The 22504-nt window shown below is 47.1% G+C and overlaps 1 protein-coding gene across 1 annotated transcript in view; it reads left to right on the top strand.

Moving 5' to 3' along the window:
* Positions 1 to 11680, top strand: part of LOC142786653 (metabotropic glutamate receptor 5-like) — a 44183-nt gene extending 32503 nt beyond the window's left edge. Inside the window, exon 6 of the mRNA XM_075884284.1 lies at positions 11645 to 11680. Within this exon, the coding sequence (XP_075740399.1) occupies positions 11645 to 11680 (36 nt within the window). The remainder of the gene's footprint in view (positions 1 to 11644) is intronic.
* Positions 11681 to 22504: the final 10824 nt, after the last annotated feature.

Raw genomic sequence — 22504 nt, forward strand, 5'->3', positions numbered from 1 at the left:
TTTCGTATTCTGCATGAGTGAGATATTTGAAGAGATAGGTAGAATGAACGTTGAATATTGCGTTCTGAATAAATGGTGAACGCTTTAGCCCAGTGCTCACAGAACCAGCTCATGTTCTCATGTTGCAGCGTTCAGTTAGACAAGATTTCAGCCAATACGAGTCATGAAAGGCCAGTGTTTCTGCCAGGGGTGCCACAGCCACCTTTTCAGGTTAGTTCTGGCGCTGCAGTTGAGACATTATTGCAAGGTGTAGAAGAGGTTATGGTTCGAATCTACTAGGTCTAGGCCATCGGAAGACCTAGCATCAGCTCAGAGGGCCATGCTAAACCCCTAAGGTCAAACAGCTTCGCTTTGTTTTAAGCTTTACAGGATTAGTTTAGAGTTCGCCTTTTTTTCATTCCTCGTTTTCAAATGCTTTACAAGAGAGAGAAACAGGAAGAATATAGGAACGCTAGCGAGGTTAGCTAGATTACTCCCAATAAGCTACCCTATACATGGAGAGGGAAATGAATCAGTAAAAGAGAGAGCGGCACACACATTTCGTAAGTCAGGCAGGTTCGAGTCGTACCTCAAGTATACCTCGTTGTAACGGCAACAGTTATATCGGCTGTGGATTGGCGTTGATTTTTCGCGTAGAGATGAACTCTTCTCGATGTACCGGAGAGGAACTGACTCATACAGCTGGCGTTCAACAATGCAGAAACGCGGAACGTCAACCATGAGCTGCCGGCAGACAACATGCAAAAAACAAACAAACAAACGAAGTACTGCTTTACAGACGAAGAAAAAACGAATTCTTGCGCTTTTTCGCGCATGACCGCTCGCGAGGTCGCGAGCTGACACGCGAGGGCGCTCGCAACAGCAAAACTCGCCCGCGGAAAGCCAAAAGAAACAGCTTACTGTTCTTTGTTCGTCACCGTCAATCAATAATTAACGCAAACGCACGCAAAAGTAGCACAACTTCTCTTTAGGTCCGAATAGCGCTTGAAGCGTAATTCATTTATTTTATTTATTTAACAACACTACCGATAGCACAAGGAGATCATTGCAGGGAGGGCATACATATGATACAGAAAAGAAACACGAAGCGAGCATGCAAAACATTAAGCAATCGATACATGAGAAGCAGTAGTAGCAATGAGCAAGGTGAGGGTACAAATCGCTGCAAAACTATACGAATTACAACAACTATAAAGACAAAATGTACAATGATGCAATCACGTTATCAATATACGGAGCCTGCCTACGAATTACACGAGGACAAAAGAAAAGAAAAAGAACAACAATTTTCAGAAAAACTCCTCAGCGCGCGTACCTTTGCTTCTACCATATCTAAGAACACATTCAAAGATAAAGTGTTCGTAACAGAAGGGCTAAGTTGGTTCCAATTTCTTATGGTTAGCGGGAAAAATGAATATTCAAAGCAGTTTGAATGAAAAGTGTATTCATTAGGTGCTTGAGAGTGCCGGTAATTGGCGCCGCTTATAGTTGAAGCCCACTTCGCGCAAATTATATCGGATGCAGCATAGGGCACACGGACTTCTGAAATTCTCGCTGTTAACGACCAGAACTTTCACTAGTCGATATTGAATGACTTGGACAAATACCTGACATCACTTCCAAAGAACTTAACGATTTTTACCACAACGGCTGCACTGCAGCCTAAAGTATTCGCTGAAGTAAGGTGTGGGATCGGGCTAGTTCGTAATCTAAGTATTCGCCTTCGTTTTTAATGGGTGCAGGTATGACGTGGTCATCCCGAGTGCTTTTAGAGCAACGTTGCATAGGTACAACGCGAGACACAATGGGCTTGCGAGGAAATGGGCACTCGCTGAAAGAGACAAAAGATGGTGATCTTATCTATAAAGTGATAATGGTTGGTTTGAAATGCTTATTAAGAAACTGTATACACTGAAGTTTAAAACTGACAAGAGTACAAGAAAGAAGAGGCAGTACAAAATAACTAACAAGTCTGCCACATAGGCAAATGCAAAAAATTAAAATAAAATATCAGTGTTAGCGTAACATTATCAATCGTACATTTTATATAGCGAGTTCGTCCAATGCGCTAATCTCCTTCACCTGCATACGCAATCGTACATTTTATGTTGGGAGTTAATCCAATCAGCTAATATTTCCCACGTGAGTACGGCAGCACACCAGCAGTGGCTATGTCATGCTGAAGCTCACATTGATGTCGCGGGTTCGTTTTCGGGTCGAGGAGATCACATCGCGTTGCGTCCTTACCTACGTCGTCTCGCGCAGTGTCAGAGTTTCTAGCTTTTGAATAAATAAATAAATAAATAAATAAATAAATAAATAAATAAATAAATTGATCAATCAATGAATTCACTTGGCGATGCCTTGTAAGAAGTAGGAGGAGATCACCGTCCACAAACACCGACCGGCTGAGAAAACACCGCAGTGATTAAGCTGATCCCATACTGACGAAAACGTTTTGCGCTAAAGATTTCCGTAAGACTATATTTCAGCCATTCATGACACGGGCATATCATCAGCAAAGCTGGCTGACCAATGGTACAACACACTTACAAAAGAGAATCTTTGCTCATTCGGCTCCATCTAAAATCTCTGCTTTGGTTGTGTTTCGGTACATATGAGCGAAATTAAATTTCTGGGTTAATATTTTACCATCGAAGTTAATTAACGTCCACGTGAATATAAGTAAAGTAGCGCCATTTGATTATGCTCCCATTGAAGAGCAATATTGGTAACAGGGTGTGTATAGGCAGCGGAACTTCTTTAGAAGCGTTGAGTGGCCCCGTCTATATGAGCTGTATGAGCTGATTAAAGCATTGACACGGGTTAACACGGCGCCTTAGAAACCAGAATCCCGACTATGCTTGTCTCTGTTTGCACAAGCATCCCATTAAGAGTGCGTTATCCTGTGGCCCGTTTCAATAAAGCTGGAAGTAAACAACGTAGCTGCTGGCTCCTCATTTTTATGCGAACGGGCGATGCTTTTCATGATTCGGCTAGATGGAAAGCTTGAGAAACAGGCTTCTTGTTGTAACAGCCGAAAAACTTGGAGTGCACGCATTAAGTCAGCCGCTGAAGGCTTCAGCGCCGCAGTGTTTTCTTAGTGTTGGTATGCACGGAACTTCGTGGGCGCGGCCGGCGGCATTCAAAGCAAGTGTCAAGTTCGTTTTAACGCCTTAAAGTAAATTTCCTCTCTTCCCTTATGCGCTCTAATTGACGCTGATGAGTTCTTAGAGATCGTTCGTCGTGGACAGGGGCGTAGCCCCTCTTTCCCCCGATGGTATTTTTCGCCTTAGAAGAGAGAGCGAAAAATGACCATTTAAAGGGGCTGCCCCTCCTTAAATCAAGGAGGGGCTCTACCTCCCCCCCCCTCCCTCCATAAATTCATTGCTATACGCATCTGGTCGTGGGAGTTCAAAAAGGCGTGTTCACCATCCACAATGTCGTTCTCAGCGCCCAAGGCTTTGGTGAATTTTGTGAAAAAAAATGGAGATGAAGCTGGTCATAGTGGCCTGCCTTTGGTCCGTGGCCTTCTGGAGGTAAAGGTAGAAAGTGTAGTCGTGCGCGCGTTTCCCCTTAAGGGGGGGGGGCGAAGGTTCATCGCAGTGCCACCCTGCCCCCTATTATGGCAAGGTGTGGTATAACTGTCAGTTCAAGCACACAAGCAAGATATGAAGCTGACTTTTAGGGGCGAAGCTCCTTATAGCGGCACCCGTTTGTCCCGCGTCCCGTCGTAGTATGTAACCAGTCTTACGCTTTGACCTGCAAACATTTTGACCTCCAAGGCGGTGCCGGTGAGAGATTCCTCTGTGCATCGAACAAGAAAAAATAATGCTCAATGTACATGCCAATAGCTGATAATAGGGTATGAGAGACAGGAGCATTTGGCTTTTAGTTAACATGCACGCTGCGATCCCCATTAGCAGCCATTGCATGTACATCGAGCGCTACCTGAAGGGAAAAGGTTGCGACGTTATACCCGCTGGGTGTAACCACCTTAGTTTTAGAAAGGTTTAGCGAGCGTTGAGCCGCAGTGCCATGAATACAATGAACTAGTATATACCATGAATGAACTCGAGGTAGTTAAAGGTGGGAAGTAGGTACGAAGTGCAAGCCGTAAGAAAGTAAAAGCCGAATTCTCCTGTCTCTCATTTTCCATGCAGCTAGTGGCATGTACATTGAGCTCTATTTGCCAGGAAAAGGTTACTACGTCACACTCGCTGGGCGTAACCTCCTTGGTTTTAGAAAGGTTTAGCGAGTGTTGCGCCGCAGTGCCATGAATACAGTGAACTAGTATATACCATGAACTCGAGGTGGTTAAAGGTGGGAAGTAGACCCGAAGCGCAAGCCGTAAGAAAGTGTGCGTGTGCCACTTCTCATTTAGTCCTTGGAATGTCCGCTGGATGGCGGTGCTTCTCTATGGGGATTGTATGATGAAAAGATGCGAGATAATGGTACTTTGAGTGTTGAATAGATGGACGACCGGACACACAAACAGATGCATGAATGGACGCATGAACGAACGCAGGGGCGGATGCATGGACGAACGCAGGAACGGACGCACGCACGGACGGGCGGATGGACGCATGGACGGTCGCACAGACGGAAGGAAGCAAGAACGAATGGACGCACGAATGCTTCGCTCCACTCTCCATCATTCACTCCGTGGATATGCTGCCAATTTTTTTTGCGCCCCCCCCCCCCCCCCGTTGTCTTAGGTGACCAGTGGGGTGACCTCCCCCTCCCCTCCCCCACGTGTGCACGCCTATAGTGAGAAGTGAACAGTTCTTTCATTACGATGTATGCGAGAGTAATCACTGGCCACCTTTATAGTAAAAAACACGTGTGCTCGTGACCATTCACATTAAATAACAACAGGACAGATTCGACTGTAAAGGTGTCGGGCAGAGTGGGCATCTACGCCCCCCCCCCCCGCTTTTTTTTTTTAGTTCTGGTGAGCACGCCTACGAGTTCCGCAATGGAGTAGGTTACTATCAGCGCGCAAGTACTAACACACAAAAAATCATTATATGGTACGATACTTCTCTCTAGTCAGTACTGATTACGAAACTTTTCTGGGTGTTCAACGGTGCAGATCTCTTTACTCGGCTGCTCCGAGTTCGTCACGAATAATTTAATCCGGCCAAAAGACTCATTAAGGAAGTTGATGACGACGCTGGACTGCAACTTCGGTGCCGTATACCGGTGCCTGTAGCGTGGGGACAGCGTGGATGACGGTGCCTTATTTTCATCCCTTTTCAATTATCATTATAGTTGAGTGTAACGAACCGTTTCGTAAGTGTAGATTTCAAATTCTTACGCGTTTGGTAAGTTACAGAGATACCGAAAACTCGGCCCATACTCAGCGTATACGGCAGCGATCGATTCCTTCAGCGCTAAGCTATTTTCGGGTCTTGTTCGCTTTCTCACGTCGTGATTGGAGATGGAGCTTCGCGATTTGTGGGAACTCTAACGTTTCAAGGTAAAGGAAGGCGCGACGGGAAGCTCTCGTGATTCAAATCGATAAATGCAGCGAGATGTGATGCAGCCGTTAAGAAATCTGCCGGACTTTCTCAGGTGCCTTGGAGTTTCGCACGTGTGTATATCTTGCGAATGCGAGTATGCTTTGATGGAGAATGCGTGCGTTGTATTCAACAATTATCGTTGCGAAATACGTCCAATGATACCATTATATTGATAAAGAATAGAGAATAGAGCGTTTTGGAAAGTCATAGTGTCACTTACTTCATTGTTTGGAGAATATGCTTGCAATTAATCTCGAAACGTACCGGAAAACACTTTTAATAAAGAGAGAGAGAGGGAAAAAACAAAGGCAGGGACGCTAACCAAGCTTGGATTGGTTGGCTATTCTACATACGGTTCCTAGAAAAGGAGGAATAATAGATTAAATAGAGAAGAAAGTACCAGAGGAAGAAATGGAAGAGTGAACAGTCAATGAAAACTCAGGGATACATGGACTCGTGCTGCTGCTTCACAGGCGCTCGTCAAGTCCGGTCCCCTTCAAGGGCTTTCGTGGCCTTGTGCACGCCGTAAATCATAAGCCATGCTCCCAGCACCTCCTTTTCGAATAACGGTCTTCCACCAAGACGACCCAATTTGGCTTCTAAAACTCGTCGTGGAGTCCGGTAGGATGGGCTGTGGCATACGTTGTGTTCGATCGTCTCCTCATAGCCGCGTAAGTTGCATGCCGCATGGTTGCACCATTCGTACGGGATGAGAGTAGACGCATTCGTAAATTCCACACCCGACCGGGTGCGACGCTACAAAGTTGCATCGTGACGGGAAATTCGGGATGGGAAATCAATTCGTAAAATAGGGTCAATAGAAAATAAGTGCGAGTTGGAGCAACCCTGCTTGTTTCATTGGAATAGTGCGACGCGGTGAGCAAGCGGTTGCAGCTTGCCGCGCTGCATCCGTTCTAGAGAACGGTATGTGCATCCGAAGCTTTTTTTCATGAACCAGTCGCGCAGCTTCGTCGGCGCGGTCGTTGCCGGTAATTTTGCAACAGTTTGGTAGCCACAGAAACGTTATATCATCTCCTTTCTAGAGTGTTAGGAGGTAGTCGCGTCTTATTTCATACACTACCTGCTCGTGTAATCCATGCCGTAACTAAAACTGTAGTGTTTGTAAGGCTGACGTCGAGTCGCAAAACATAACTGATTAATTAGGTGGCTGAATGTTATAATATTTTTCCGGCTTTGCTTCGTGCCCATTTAACTCGTGCCTTTATGCTTCATATAGTTGTTTGAGCTTTTAAACGTGTTCAGTTGAGAACTATGAGGAGAAGATTTATACCTTTTTTTAGGAGCGCTTCGCCAATTTATGTGTCGGGGAAAGCTTTACACCGACATTTCACACATTCGCTTCCAATTCTGAGCTACAAGTATTTTTTAAGGCGTGAAATGTTGCCTGAATCCAAGTATGCGATCAATACATCCTTGCTTACTACACGTGACCATCGAGCTTTAGCTGGAGATTCCATGTGGATTCGCGTACAACAAAGTCAAAGTGAACAGACCATTTAGCACGTGTTGCAATTAAAGAACAGAGATGTGTTAACCAGGGTTACTGCGTAGTAAAGAGAAAGAAACAAAAGCATCAGAGAAACGAACCTGAAAGTTATAGTGTCGCAACAAAGGGATCACCGTCCGTGCTGACGTCACACAAGGAGCGATCGTTACGTTCGTCTGTCGCCTCCGTCTCGGCGGCAGCACATACCACCGCGGCAACTTCTGCTAGTACGCCACAGTAAATTGGCGCCTCGATTTATCACTGTGGCACCGTATACCCGATACGCTATTTCGCACCTTCATCCTAGGCGTGCTAACTCAACAAAGCGGCGTCGCAAAAAGACTTCCTGCACCCTGTCTCGCTATGGCTCACTCGATGTAACCCGGTATTCTGCCGTAATTACTTTATCCACCTTATCGCCCCAATTTCACGACACGACAGCCTTCATCTCGTTTCTCTTATTTCGCATTGTTTACGTTGTGGGGCTCGACGCATGAGCGCACATCGGAACATTCTTAAAGGAGAGGGTGAAGTTTGATAGGTAGACACCTGCCTCGGTTTTGTATAGAAAAACGTGTCTACACGTTTACGAGCTGACTTGTTTATCAACGATGTTCAGAAGACGGGAAAGTGCTGGGCAACACCAGCAAACTAGGCTACCGTTTGGTATCTGAGCGGAAAGCTCTACGTCAGCGCTTTTGTTTTCAGGCCTCGCGCCGCCCGCGCAGAACGTTATAACCGCGTTGCACCAATTTTTGAGCTCCCATACGATTTACGACAGGATTTTCACAACCCTGTGTCACACAATGCACTAAATTTGCATTGTTTATGTTTCCGGCTAGTTACTCCCCGAGAGCGCGTTAACTTAACCTGACTGTAACTACATCCCGCCTAATCTCGGCGAATCACTTCGCTCTCTGTCTCCCAGATATTCTCCGTTGTTCTGTATCTTGCTGTTGCGAACCAAACGGGACGCATACATGCATTAGTGCTCGTGAGTTTGTGCTAGTGTTTGTGTGTGTTTGGGAGCTCGCAGGTTTGTATATTACCAGCCGTATACGTGCGTATGTGCTCTATGAAACGCGTGTCGTAGGTATTCAATATCCGGTAAACCGCGCATTGTGACCGAAAATGGGGAATATGGTTCTTGAATAGTCGGAATGATGCACAGAGGTAAACCCTTCGAATGTTTTATTGTAATGCAGTTTAATGTGCTGCAGTGCTTAAGGTAAACCTTTGCAATGTTTTAATGATATCGCAGGTGCGTCGACCCCGGAATGCGCTATAGTTTGCGGCATCGCGTAGGAGCAACGATGTGAACGTCACACTAGTTTTTTGAACGCATGATCCCACAGTATGCGTATGGCTAATATAGTGTGGGCGTGTCTGAGCAAACATGACACCAGAGGGAGCTCGCGCTAGAGTGTGCTCCTGTGCATACGCACCATGTAGGAAATCTCGTTACTTCTCGCCTACATAATGCGCTACCACGTCCAGGGAACAACGCTCTCCCGATATTAATAAACATTTGCGATGACGCACATACGTACGTACGAACCTTTTGTTTACGAACGCGATGTGCCAGAATCTAGCCTTGTACGGTTTCACTATAATAATTTGAGTGCGAAAGTGATGGCAACCTCAACCTTTCCGCAGCAATCAGGAGAGAACAGAAAATAACAGTTCAGTGCGGTAGAGTACAGTACAGTACAGCTGAGTTAATTAGACTGCAGTGAACAACAGTATATCATATTCAGTGCAGTGCGGAGAATCGCCGATTCGATTCATGTATGCGACATCGCTGCTTTCATCCGCGCCACCCTCAACAAAATGAACGGCACAACCGCGCAACCCACGATCACTCTGCTTTTCCGGCCAACACCGAAATGATTCGGCGGCCTCGAAGTTGTTGCCACTCGGTTTGTGCATTGTACTGGCAAAGATAGAGGAATGAACGAACCAAAGTCATTGTAGATCGCAATCGGTTTCGGTTTGGGTTGGAAGCTATACGTCGACCACGAGCAATATAGTTGGGCTAGTTGGTTGACGTTCATTCTCCAAAGGTGTCACTGCGCTAAAAGAAACAAGGACACACACACACACACACACACACACACTCACACACACACACACACACACACACACACTCACACACACACACACACACACACACTCACACACACACACACACACACACACACACAAAGTGGAAGACTGTACTTGCGCTGACTGCGCACTGTTGCGCGTCGCGGCGACCGCAGTCTGCGGGTAGCGGGGCCGATCGCCGTTGCTCCGTCGAGCCAAGGACTAGGGGAGAGCTTTGAGCAAACTTAACGGGTTTATTTACATCTTTACAGTGAGTTGTCGAGATGACCGAAGAGAAGAGAAGAACGTTGGGCGAGGCACTCCACGCCCTTTTTGTTGACCTCCGTTCCCTAGGTCCCTAGGTTGGGGATCACTATATAAAACAATGCGGACCAATGGTGATGTGGCAGTTCCTCTCAATGAAGTACCGCCCATCATGTCTGTTCATAGAGGCACAACACAGGCTTGCACATACACACACACTCTTGCCACTAGTCGCAGCGCTGCCGTAGAACAGGGAGGGGGAGAGCGAAAGACGCACGGGCGCCTCGACCCCTTTGATGCCGGCCACGGGCTGCGTTCCCACGAGGAGATCCTATCGCGGCCTTTTGAGAGGTGCCAGGTTCGCGGAATTCTCTGGGGAGAGCCCTTTGACCAGCGCCGTCGTCGTCTGCCGGTTAACGCGCTAACGATGCGTGGCCCAGGCGGGAGATAGAGCGGCGGCTCCAAAACCCTCTTTGGCGACATTCCACACTGTTGGCGCCACTGTCAATCAGTGGGCGCCGTCTCGGCCTCTGTTGCTTCCTCCGTCCAGCTGTGGCGAGACTGTCCTTTTGGCACTAATCCGGCGTGGCAAATGACCCGCTGGGTCAAGGCATAGCTTGATCGCTACAGCTCCTCCGCCGACGGGAAGATCTCGGACGTCGGGTAGTATCAGCTGCTCGACGGGAGAGATCACAGTAACCGCAGCCTCCCAACACCACTGAAACCACAAAGACCAACTGCTAGAACCAGCAAGCGCCGGCAATGAGTTTTCAGCAACCAGGCCGGTCTTTCAAATGTGCCACAATGCACCTACGCTTTTTTTTTCTTTTAAGTGGCAACCACACTAATACTCTTGCTCATAGCTAAAAATTTCGATTACTCAAAATACCCCTCAAAATCATTACGGAAAAACGTCCCTCAATGTTCCGTATAACATGACGCTCAGCTAAAGAATTCAACTGATCCCTGAGCACATACTAAAATAACAAAGGGTAATGCAATTTCGTATACCAACACGCTTATTTGCTGAATGTAGTTTCATGTCAGCCCATGTTTTTAAAGAACGCACAAGACTTTGCTGTGCGCTCTAGCACGACATCTTACTCTCATCCAAAGAGCGCTAGCATACCCACACGCACCTAACCATAGGCGATATCTCTCTCACCTAGGTATCCTTAAACCCTCATCTGAACGTGAATTTTCTCAAGGAACAAGCGCAAGGAACAATAACACTTGATGTACACGTCAGGAGCGCGTAAGAAAACCTGCATAATTTTTTATGCTAAATATCCGGTACCGAACTATTCTAAAACACGAGCATTTTGAAAATCGCATTTCCTTTTATTCTAAGACCTTCTTTAAGAATGCTCATTTACTTTTTTAAGACGGTCGACAATCTCGCGCTACACAAAAACTGGCACGAAGCATAGAAACTCCTGCTCCGCTCGACCAACGTTACCACGCTTTCCAATTTGGCGGGCGAACCACACTTCATTTACGATTTTTTTTTTGTTTTCTCAAAAAAAAAACTAATTTTGAAGCAGTCGGTTGACCGACGCGGGTCACTGCTTCCGCATAACGCTTAACAATTCAACTCGAAATTTTGACAAAGCTTATACGCAAACAAAATCTACAGGGAAGAAAAAAGTGTCCAAGCAAACTAGCTATGGAGATGACACAGGAAGACCACTTTAAAACGAAATATAACCAAACAAGTATGTTTCCGAAAAAAAAAACTCCTGTGTCCGACTCTCCCGCCTACAGCTGTCGCTCCCCCTTCAGCCGTACACGCGGCGGTCGTGGTCTTCGACTCTGAAAACGCGCGAGACAACAACGTGCACGGCCCCGCCGCGGTGGTCTAGTGGCTAAGGTACTCGGCTGCTGACCCGCAGGTCGCGGGCTCAAATCCCGGCTGCGGCGGCTGCCTTTCCGATGGAGGCGGAAATGTCGAGGCCCGTGTGCTCAGATTTGGGTGCACGTTAAAGAACCCCAGGTGGTCAAAATTTCCGGAGCCCTCCACTACGGCGTCTCTCATAATCATATGGTGGTTTTGGGACGTTTAACCCCACAAATCAATCAATCAATCAACAACGTGCACGAGCAACAAGCTGAACTGCAGCGTTACGCCTCATTCGTGATTTTGGCGGGCTTCTGTCAGTTCGGCGTAGGGGACCGGAGCGATGCGTGGGACAGAGTGGCCATGCCTTCTTTGGGCTAGCTGGCATGTGGTGTTTAGCTATTGTGGCTTTTCCTTTTTCTCTAGGACCCCTTCTACAATCCTGTTCCCGCAAAGCTTTAAATCTCCTGCGTACATTTCGTCGCGAAGATGCGCGCTGGGGCCTACCCTTTCGCCGCTGGCGCCTTACTTCCCGCCACAAAGGCCTCTTCGCTGAACTGGCCGGTAACCTACTCTTGGGCCGCTCGCCCGGCTGATTGCCCCCTCTTTCACCCCTTCGCTTTGTCGCTCGCGTACGCCTCTCTCGTTTCCGGCGACGTCTGCGACCGACCTGTCCTGCACCGCTTGGAAATTCGTTGCAGGTTGAGTTATCAATGGTTTTACAGCTCAAGGGTGCCTCTGCACCACCTGCCACAGTGTTTCGGCACTTTGATTTCTTGGCTCTGTCGCCTTGTCTGGCCGATTCACCTGTGCTAACGCTGTACTCAGGTGCGCCCTGAAACGTTCTGTGGATAGAACGGAAAGACCGGCGCTCTCCACGCAATTCCATTCGCGAACCCGCTTTCCTCTTACTTTTCGTCCGATTGCTCGGACACATGCAATGTAATTTTGACGCTGTTGCCAAGCTCTTATTTGCTACGCTGACAGGTTTTGCGCCTTCTTTTACACGCGTAGTACTGTTCGTCTTTCTCGCGAATTTGCAACGTCTCTTTCGTCTGCGCCGCTTTTTCCGTGTCGTTTCCGAGCCTCCCGATCGCATTTCACACTCGTGAACCCTCTCACAGCTTTTGTCGGCTGTCTCAGTCGCGCGGCCTAAATGATTTTCGACCTGGTCATCTTTATTCTCACCATCTAGACCGGCGGACTGGTTAACACACTTAGGAACAATGCAGCTGTTTCCCTTCGAAAAATCTTGCTCGCATTCCTGAGAGCTATCTGCAACTGCACTGATACCATTCTCTACGCTCGCTGCTTCTGAGCTTTCTCCGGTGTTCTTGACTTCTTCAACCTCATTTGCAAGATCCACCGTCGCGACAAACACAGTTGAGGTCTGTACCAGCTTTTCTACAGCTATCCTAGCTGTTTCGCTAGCATTTAACTGGCACAGTACCTCGTCGCACTCGCTCTGGCCTTCGTCGGCCTCTCTACTCACTGCAGCATCTTTAGCAGCACTCAAACTCGATTCGCCTTTGAATCCGCTGCTATGTTCACACGTGCTAGCCTTCTCTAAAGCTCTGGCCTGCACCTGTACCAGCTTTTCTACAGCTATCCTAGCTGTTTCGCTAGCATTTAACTGGCACAGTACCTCGTCGCACTCGCTCTGGCCTTCGTCGGCCTCTCTACTCACTGCAGCATCTTTAGCAGCACTCAAACTCGATTTGCCTTTGAATCCGCTGCTATGTTCACACGTGCTAGCCTTCTCTAAAGCTCTGGCCTGCACCTCGCACTTCTCGTGCGCTACACTTGCGGATGGCTGAATCTTCCACCGCGTTGCCTCGACTTTTTGTTCCGACAGTTCAATCTCTAGGCTGAGTGCTCGCTCGAACTCTTCACCTCGCTCCCGTTTTTCTATCTCCCATTTGCTCTCACTATTCACCTTGGTGCTATGAGAGACACGCGGACCCCTCTCAGGCTTGGTTTTAATACCAGCACACCGCCGCGCGTTCTTCAACGGAGCGTTCATGAGCTTGCACTCAATTTGCTTTCTGTCAATTCTGATGCCGAAGCACCGCAGTAAGGCTGCCTTAGCTACATTGTAACTGTTGAACTCCTCCTCGGAAAGGTACCCTATTCTACCAATTAAGTCGCACGGAAAGACACTCAATAAGGCGATAGACCAATAGTCTTTGTCGAGCCCTAGGTCTGTGCAAACATTCTCGTAAGAGGTTAGGTAACTCTCTATATCCTCGCCCTCTTCGAATGCACGGATCCTCGAATTTACTTGAGACCATCTAAGGCACTGTATTGATCTTCTTGTCTCTTCCAGTTTTACCTTTAGGGTTTCCTTCCACTGCTCTCTCTCTTGCTCTCGCCTTTCCTGACGCTCCTGTTCCTCACGCCTTTCCTGACGCTCCTGTTCCTGTTGCTTTTGAATCTCGTTTCACGTTTCCTTAATATCTTCACTGGTCAGATTCAAGCCCTCGATAGCGCCAACAATTGCGTGTTTCTTCATCCCCGCATCTACTTCTGCTCCCAGCTCCTCCCCCAGAATCAGGAGCTGATTCTTCAACAAACGCTTCCAATCCATGACAGAGAACTAGTGTGGTGCAGCTCACTCTCTACCCAGAAGTTCCGTAAACAACTGCTTCTGTGGTAGCCTCTACCAGCGAAAAGATTGCACTTCTATCTTATCAGCCTGGCAACCAAAAAACCAAAGCCAGCACTCAGCAGTCCACAGCTGCCAGTCTCCATGATCTCGGCGTGTTGTTCATTCTCCGTCCTCCAGGCTCACATCCAACCGCTGGCCATCCAGTTGTTATGGATGGGAAGGAAGGTCGCTGATGGCGTCCCACCGCTGCTAACCAGTTGTTACGGGTCGGAAGGAAGGTCACTGATGGCATCCCACCGCTGCCACCAGTTGTTGCGCGTCGCGGCGACCGCAGTCTGCGGGTAGCGGGGCCGATCGCCGTTGCTCCGTCGAGCCAAGGACTAGGGGAGAGCTTTGAGCAAACTTAACGGGTTTATTTACATCTTTACAGTGAGTTGTCGAGATGACCGAAGAGAAGAGAAGAACGTTGGGCGAGGCACTCCACGCCCTTTTTGTTGACCCCCGTTCCCTAGGTCCCTAGGTTGGGAATCACTATATAAAACAATGCGGACCAATGGTGATGTGGCAGTTCCTCTCAATGAAGTACCGCCCATCATGTCTGTTCATAGAGGCACAACACAGGCTTGCAAACACACACACTCTTGCCACTAGTCGCAGCGCTGCCGTAGAACAGGGAGGGGGAGAGCGGAAGACGCACGGGCGCCTCGACCACTTTGATGCCGGCCGCGGGCTGCGTTCCCACGAGGAGATCCTAGCGCGGCCTTTTGAGAGGTGCCACGTTCGTGGAATTCTCCGGGGAGAGCCCTTTGACCAGCGCCGTTGTTGTCTGCCGGTTAACGCGCTAACGATGCGTGGCCCAGGCGGGAGATAGAGCGGCGGCTCCAAAACCCTCTTTGGCGACATTCCACACTGTTGGCGCCGCTGTCAATCAGTGGGCGCCGTCTCGGCCTCTGTTGCTTCCTCCGTCCAGCCGTGGCGAGACTGTCCTTTTGGCACTAATCTGGCGTGGCAAATGACCCGCTGGGTCAAGGCATAGCTTGATCGCTACAGCACGTGCTGTCTTCCACTCAGACTTTTGAACAATGTGCAAGCAGTAGGTTGAAGATGCCGTGCAGTGTTCGTCATAGTCATGATACTTGAATCGCCCTAGTGGAGTGGTCGCTGGTGTTTTTATCTAGGAGAGCGCAAGCGTCCAGACGGTGCATCTTCGATACATGACGTGCTCAGGGTGAATAGCCTCGCTCACTTCCCAGAACCATCGAGAACGTCTCGAGCGCCGAAGATGGTGGCAGCTATAGAATCCACATTTATACGTATTCGCTCGAACATATAAGCCCACCGCTTGTGATTTGTCTTCCTTTTTGCCTTCGTTGTCGAACTATTGGCGAACTCGAGGGCTCGCATTGTGCGAGCGGTGAGAAAAGCAAGCGTGACTCTCGCAACTTTCCGCTTCCTTTTTATTTCTCCTCTCCTTCCTTATCTCCCACTCCTCTACAGCCAGCTCCGACGTCGTCCCGCTCGTTCAAATATACGGCGTATGTTCGCGTCTGATAGCAGCCATGCCACCAGCGAACGCTAGTTTCTGCCCCAGGAGGACACCTCGTGCGACGTCGATCGGTGGGCCAGCCTGCTTCAACACTTGCTTTATTCTTTGTCTCGTCGCGCACCGCCCCGCCGCGGTGGTCTAGTGGCTAAGGTACTCGGCTGCTGACCCGCAGGTCACGGGATCAAATCCCAGCTTCGGCAGCTGCATTTCCGATGGAGGCGGAAATGCCGTTTACACCCGTGTGCTCAGATTTGGGTGCACGTTAAAGAACCCCAGGTGGTCGAAATTTCCGGAGCCCTTCATTACGTTGTCTTCCATAATCATATGGTGGTTTTGGTACGTTAAACCCTAAAATCAATCAATCAATCAATCAATCGATCCCGTCGTGCACGTACTTTCAGCGTGCCTCGCCTACGCGTTTTCTCTCTGTCGGTTCGCTTATTATAGTGCATATATAAGTATGATGTAAGTAATAATACGTACGCCACTTACTGTTGTCCATTTTTCTGTATATGTTTCCGTTCAATTACTTTTGTATCTTCCGTACCACTACAATAGTTTGTGCCACTGACCTTCCGTTAGAGAGTTCTCGAAGCTAGGCTTACACGGTTCCTTTAAAAATAATAGCTACACCATCATGTGTATTTTGTCCTCAGATAGCGTGATCCAAGTCGGCTTTATTATAACGCACAAGGCCGATACCTCTATCCGGGTTTGTTTATGTCTTTCTTCTTTTCAGTCTGGCTTTTCATAATGAACTTTCGTCCATGAAATTTAACTAGATTTCAGATGTTTCTCCATTGTATGCCCGCAAACACGTAACACTAAGTCAGCCCCAGAACTGTATGAGTCACGAGACACAAAAAGGGCTGAATGTTCCCGCTGTTTGATTGGTCAACCTTGAATTGAGATTTCCGGCCTGTTATAATAAGGGCTTACAAGATGTACAGCACACTTAGACCAAACGCAGTCACGAATTGCTTAGAAATTGAAAGAATTATCAGTGCACCGCCGCGGTGGTCTAGTGGCTAAGATACTCGGCTGCTGACCCGCAGTCGCGGGATCGAATTCCGGCTGCGGCGGTTGCATTTCCGATGGAGGCGGAAATGTTGTAGGTCCATGTGCTGAGATTTGGCTGCACGTTAAAGAACTCCAGGTAGTCGAAATTTCCGGAGCCCTCCTCTACGGCGTCTCTCATAATCATATGCTGGTTTTGGGACGTTAAACACCACATATCAATCAAAGAATTATCAGCCGTAGTGGTCTGTTAGGTTAAGACCCCGTATACCTTTAACATGAGTCTTGTATCCAGGCCTATAGGACAGATGGCTTGCGCGCTTTTGGCAGGCCATGGACTTCTCTTACGTGTTAGGGAATATAAATCATCGTGCTTGTTGTGGCGTATTGATATCCGTACGATTTTTGAGGAATGTGTTTCATTCTACGTGAAACGATAAGATTGTGTGGCACGCAGGTCCTATGCTGTTTAAGCGTTAGCGCTTGTCAGGAAAGCAGTCTACATATATTTTAAGGATTACTCATGTTGAGCGCTCGCCGCGATAAAAAGAATTGCATCAGGCGATACTTTGCGTTCAAGGTTTAGCTCATTCTACTTTTTGTATATGGCAGGCTCGGGTAACGTAGCCCGTCGTCTTTCGCAATGAAACATGGTTCCAGGCGAGGACGCACGTGACACTTTACATATGTCCCGAAGACCGCGGCTTCGAATCCCGGCTGCGGCGGCTGCATTTCCGATGGAGGCGGAAATGTTGTAGGCCCGTGTTCTCAGATTTGGGTGCACGTTAAAGAACCCCAGGTGGTAGAAATTTCCGGAGCCCTCCACTACGGCGTCTCTCATAATCATATGGTGGTTTTGGGACGTTAAAACCCCACAAATCAATCAATCAGATTTGGGTGCACGTTAAAGAGCCCCAGGTGGTTGAAATTTCTGGAGCTCTCATCTATAGCGTCTCTCATAATCAAATGGTGGTTTTGGGACGGGAAACACCACATATCATCACCATCATTTTACATATGTCGGTCAGCGTGGTTTTTTCATTCCCGATACTGATCGACGTACAAGTTGACAGTTCCATTGCTGTTCGTTTTTGTCGCGACAATAAAGAGTGGTTTGTCAGCTAGAGCGAACATCACTCGCAGTCATGAACACAACAACAACAACAAAAGAAGTGGAATGCAAATGACAGAGAAAAGCGAAGCCAAGAACGGGCGCGGAAGGTTTTCTTGCATCGATTGCGCGTCACGCCAGGCAATCGCTCAGTGTTCGTGTCATGTCGGGCAGCCGTTTCATCCCGCATTGTCGGGCGCGTTAGACGCCAGCAGAAGCGATATATATTGGCCACGAGAAGGCATGATAAGGCGCTATTGATAGAATGCGATGATTCTTCGTATAGCCAGCCTTTCTCTGTATTGCGTAGAACACACAACAGGGAGGAGAAAAAATAGATAAAACAAACTTTCTATGTATATTTGGTTCGACCGTGCGCACGGTGTCAATCGTGATTTGCTTGCAGGCTCATTTTATCATTGTTATTTTTTTCCATCGCCTTGCAGCGAAAGCCACATTTGTCATATGTGAAAAAGACACATGTATACGGCACCTAATGAAAAACAGCAGCGATGCGGCGCGTCGCCATTTTCCTTTATGCAGCTAATTGTTCTCGAAATTATATTGTTTGTTCAGCGGAAGAGTGATGGCTAAATATGTTTGCGCACGTTGTAGTCGCTTGCATCTGATGGATACTGATAGCTAGCGCTTGGTAACAGATGGAGCAGAGGGAGCCTCACTTCACTGAAAGCTTCTAGGCTTGAATGATTGGTAAAAGTCAATGCTAGCCGATCGTTATGTTTGACTTGTCGATAGCAAAGGAAACCGGCCAGTGGCAAATGGAAGCTGCCAACATTAACAGCAACAGAACTAAGACTTTGTGGAGTTGGCACTGCTACAAATTGAACTAAAGTGTCTCACAATAGCCCCACCGTGGTGGCCCAGTGGCTAAGGTACTGGGCTGCTGACTCGCAGGTAACCGGATCGAATCCCGTCTGAGGCAGCTGCATTTTCGATGGAGGCGAAAATGCTGTGGCCCGTGTGCTCAAATTTAGGTGCAGGTTAAAGAACCCTGGTGGTTCAAATTTCCGGAGCCCTCCACTACGGCGTCTGTCATAATCATATGGTGGCTTTGGAACGTTAAACTACACATAACAATCAAGTTTCTCGCAATAAATACAACCACAACGTGAAGACAGTAACATGAAGACGGTAAATGAAGGAAGACATATGAGCGCCTTTTCCATTTTTATATTCGAAGGAATTGTACAACAAATAATATGTTCAGCAAACTTAGGTACCAAGTAGCTCAAAAAAGTTCCTCTAGAGCACTACAAACACTTATGTGCAACACCCTTTTCACTCGTCTTGGCCGGAAGACGTACATAAAGCTGTGTAAGTTTGGCTACGTGCTGTATCAAGAACCCCAGAAAAAGCTGTGAACCGCAAACTAACAGCCGCCGATACCACTTGCAGTTGATTATGTGTGAAGTTTTGTCACCACGTTATGAAGCATCATTAAAGATTCAGGATGACCAGAAATTAAGGGCATCTTGCATATTTTTTGTGTGTGTATCTCCAGTGTAGCATGACGACATTCATAGCGCGAGAACAGAACGACGGCCCAGAGACAAAAAGGGCACGAAGGGCAGGAGCGCTAACTTCCAGAGTTGGAAGTTAGCGCCAGAGCTGGAACTTAGCGCTCGTGTCCTTCGTGTCCTTGTCTTTGTGTCGTCGTTCTGTTCTCACACTATAATTATCGTCATGTCATACGAACTAGCCCAAGCTGACACACTTCCAGTGTAGCAGCGTGGTAGCGAGAATTATTAGCGAGCAAGACTTTTATTGCTCGGGGAACACTACATTTTGACATTACCTTCGTTATTGCGCCAACCGGTAGATGAGATGATTGTGAAGTTAAACGTGAATTATCTTTTATTAGAGCGTTTGCTTGCTAGTTTGTGCCAGTTTGAATAACCAGCGAGTGAGCATTAAAATGTGCAAAGTATAGGAACATTTCAAATCAGGCGCTAAAAAAAGATTTCTGACGGGCCTTTGGCGTTTGGGGTGGGATGGTACGGCAAAGCTAAGCAAAATTTCAACATTGGAGAACTTTAGAGGACAAAATATAAGATTTGTATGCCTGCCTACAATTGAGCTCTGTCATTTCACTTGAGAGATCAATTTACTCTTGTTTCCACTATCTTTTGATACAATAACTCGACTCTCACAGCAAGCAAATTGACTTATAAATGTTTTCAAAGGAACTCTTAGCGAGGAAAACTGTAGTTCCGCTCTTTGCATGTGTTCTGGACGTTGTTAAAAGAGAGTCCCATGGTAACTTATGCTATCATCTAAGAAGAAGAAACAGAGCCTGGAATCTTGGAATCTCAAAATCTCACAGGCAACAAACAAACAAACAAACAAACTGTGGCACACACCCATGCTGGTGGATTGGCTAAGAAGCGGGGTAGTTCTAGGGAAATACTTTCGTTTTGTTAGCTAACGTCTTTTAAAATAATGAGGAGGACAAAGGGAAAACTTAAATATTAAAAATTGGGAATTAGAAATGGCACACGCAGAAAAGTAAGCAGATAATATTAGCAACAGCAATTAATAATTGAATAAATAAAGCAATTTAGAAACAAGTGGTTCCGAAGTAATAATTGGCTCAAGGGTCTGAATCACTTTGAGCCTTTCATAAAATCCTGCAATGCAGAGACAACTGTCCCGTCACTTAATCCTAGGGACGAAACCCCCCAAAGAAGTACATTTAGAGAGCTTAACTTCAGTCTTATGAGACGGAAGACGGCATCTAATGTAATTTTGCTCAATGCGGCGTATTTTACAATGTCTGTTGTCTCAGGGACTGCACAAAACCAACAATTAGGGGAAGTAGCCAGACCAGCTCTGTGTAAATAAAAATTGAGATAAGGAGTTTGACACTGATGCCCGGTGATTTCAACTTCAACTGCACGCGTGCGACGTATTATACTGTTCCAACGATGATTTAAGGTTTGAAATTCTACTGTGTTGATTATGTATGGCAAACAAAAATCTTCTAACATTATTTCTCTCCTAAATCTAGCCCCCTATAATGAGTTTATTGATGACTCGAAGGTGAAAGCTTTCTTTCTCATTCTTTCTATTCTAAATTGATTAAAACACCCAATATAATATTGGGATAATGGTGATAATGATACATAATCAATATCTGCTTTCCCGATCTTCGTGGTGCAGCTAGATGCACAGCAAACAGTGCTTTCTGGCCTCGTGTTGCCTTTCTGCGGTGCGTACAGAGAAACGCACCTCGTGTATATAGCGTATGCGCAACCGGCTTGCGAATTCAACGGCTCTGCTCTATCGGCCGAGCATCGCGCCATTAACGTAGCGCGATGCTCTGCTCGAGCGAGCGAGAAATCGTGTTACCATTCGTCGGGACGAGTGCGTGATTGCAGGCAGGCAAATCGGATTGCGTGCGCCGCCGGTGGCGTCGGAAGCGACGTCGGGAAAAGCCACGCGCGTTCGAGGTAAAACTTGGCCGGCGCAGGTCGGTCGATCGTTTCTCGGAATGCGGCGTGAACGTGGGCCGATACACCGTTATGCAAAATAAGAAAGAAATCAGTGCTAGTATACTCGCAAATATTTTCTTTCGTGAGAGAACTTCACGATTGGTTGATCGCTCACACCGGTATATGTGAGGCTCTAAAATTGGCTAAAATTTGTTCTCGCACGGAGTCACAGCGAATTTTTGAGGTGATTATTTAGTTGGTGAAAAATAATGAGCGACCATTGATTATTGAAACTTTTACGTATGAATATAATAAAATAAAATTAGGTGAGTGTTTGGTGAAGCCCCGCCGCGGTGGTCTAGTGGATAAGGTACTCGGCTGCTGACCTGCAGGTCGCGGGATCAAATCCCGGCTGCGGCGGCTGCATTTCCGATGGGGGCGGAACTGTTGTAGGCTAGTGCGCTCAGATTTGGATGCACGTTAAAGAACCCCAGGTGGTCGAAATTCCCGGAGCCCTCCACTACGGCGTCTCTCATAATCATATGGTGGTTTTGGGACGTTAAGCCCCGCATATCAATCAATATCAATCAATCGGTGTTTGGTTAAATATTAAAATTACACTAGCGGCGGTTAATAAGTCACATTTGATATTGTATCATTGACATTTCAACCTTACAGATCTATTACAGCGTGATGTTTCTTTGAAGCAATAGCCATGAATGCAACATCAAACGGCAAATCTATTCACTGGCGTCGTCTTCGTAGATGAGTGATGCAAAAAATTGTCATCGTTAGATGACGTTACCATACGTCGTCACAGACAGTCAAAATTTGTGACGTCATCATGATGCCACAGTGAACTCATCATAACTTCTGACGTCATCATATGGCATAGTAGTTTGTCGAAAAATGGTCGATCACGGAGGCAATGCGAAAACCAGGTGAGCTGCCTCCGATCTTTGAGGCCGTGCAGAACCACGCAAGATGCAGGATTTTTTCTGTATGTGGCCAGGCAGGATCAATACGATTGACTATGAAGAAAAGAAGAAGGTTTTAGCCTGACTTCGAGCCGTCTTAAAGAGGACTGCTAAAACTTTTTACGACTTCATAGTTTTACATGTTTTTCGAACTGGTTGCGTACATTGACGGCTTAAAAGATAAGCGCCACAAGAACGGCAGCGATAGGATCACGTGGTGCAAAGTTATTCAGCGTAGAGATATCAAAATACACAGAAATGGATGCTTACCCTCAACTCAATTTGGGCGGTCTCCCCTCACCGTGTTTTTCTCGCCCTCTGACGTCGGAAGGCTGCACAATGAAACGATCTGAAAGCCCTACCGTACAGGAAGCTCACATGACATATTGCCTGTTAAGTCCAGCGCATATAAGAGACGCCGTTGCGATGGTAACAAACAATGTGGCACTTGAAGAGAGAACGACACGTGCGAAATCAGCCAGCTCACGAACGCTTCTGTAATGTTTTGTAGTTTTACTGATCTTTCTTTTTGCAATGACGTATACATATATCAACGCTCTTACATCTTTTTTTCC

Source organism: Rhipicephalus microplus, unplaced genomic scaffold (assembly GCF_043290135.1).
Source record: "Rhipicephalus microplus isolate Deutch F79 unplaced genomic scaffold, USDA_Rmic scaffold_27, whole genome shotgun sequence".
NCBI classification, from domain to species: domain Eukaryota; kingdom Metazoa; phylum Arthropoda; class Arachnida; order Ixodida; family Ixodidae; genus Rhipicephalus; species Rhipicephalus microplus.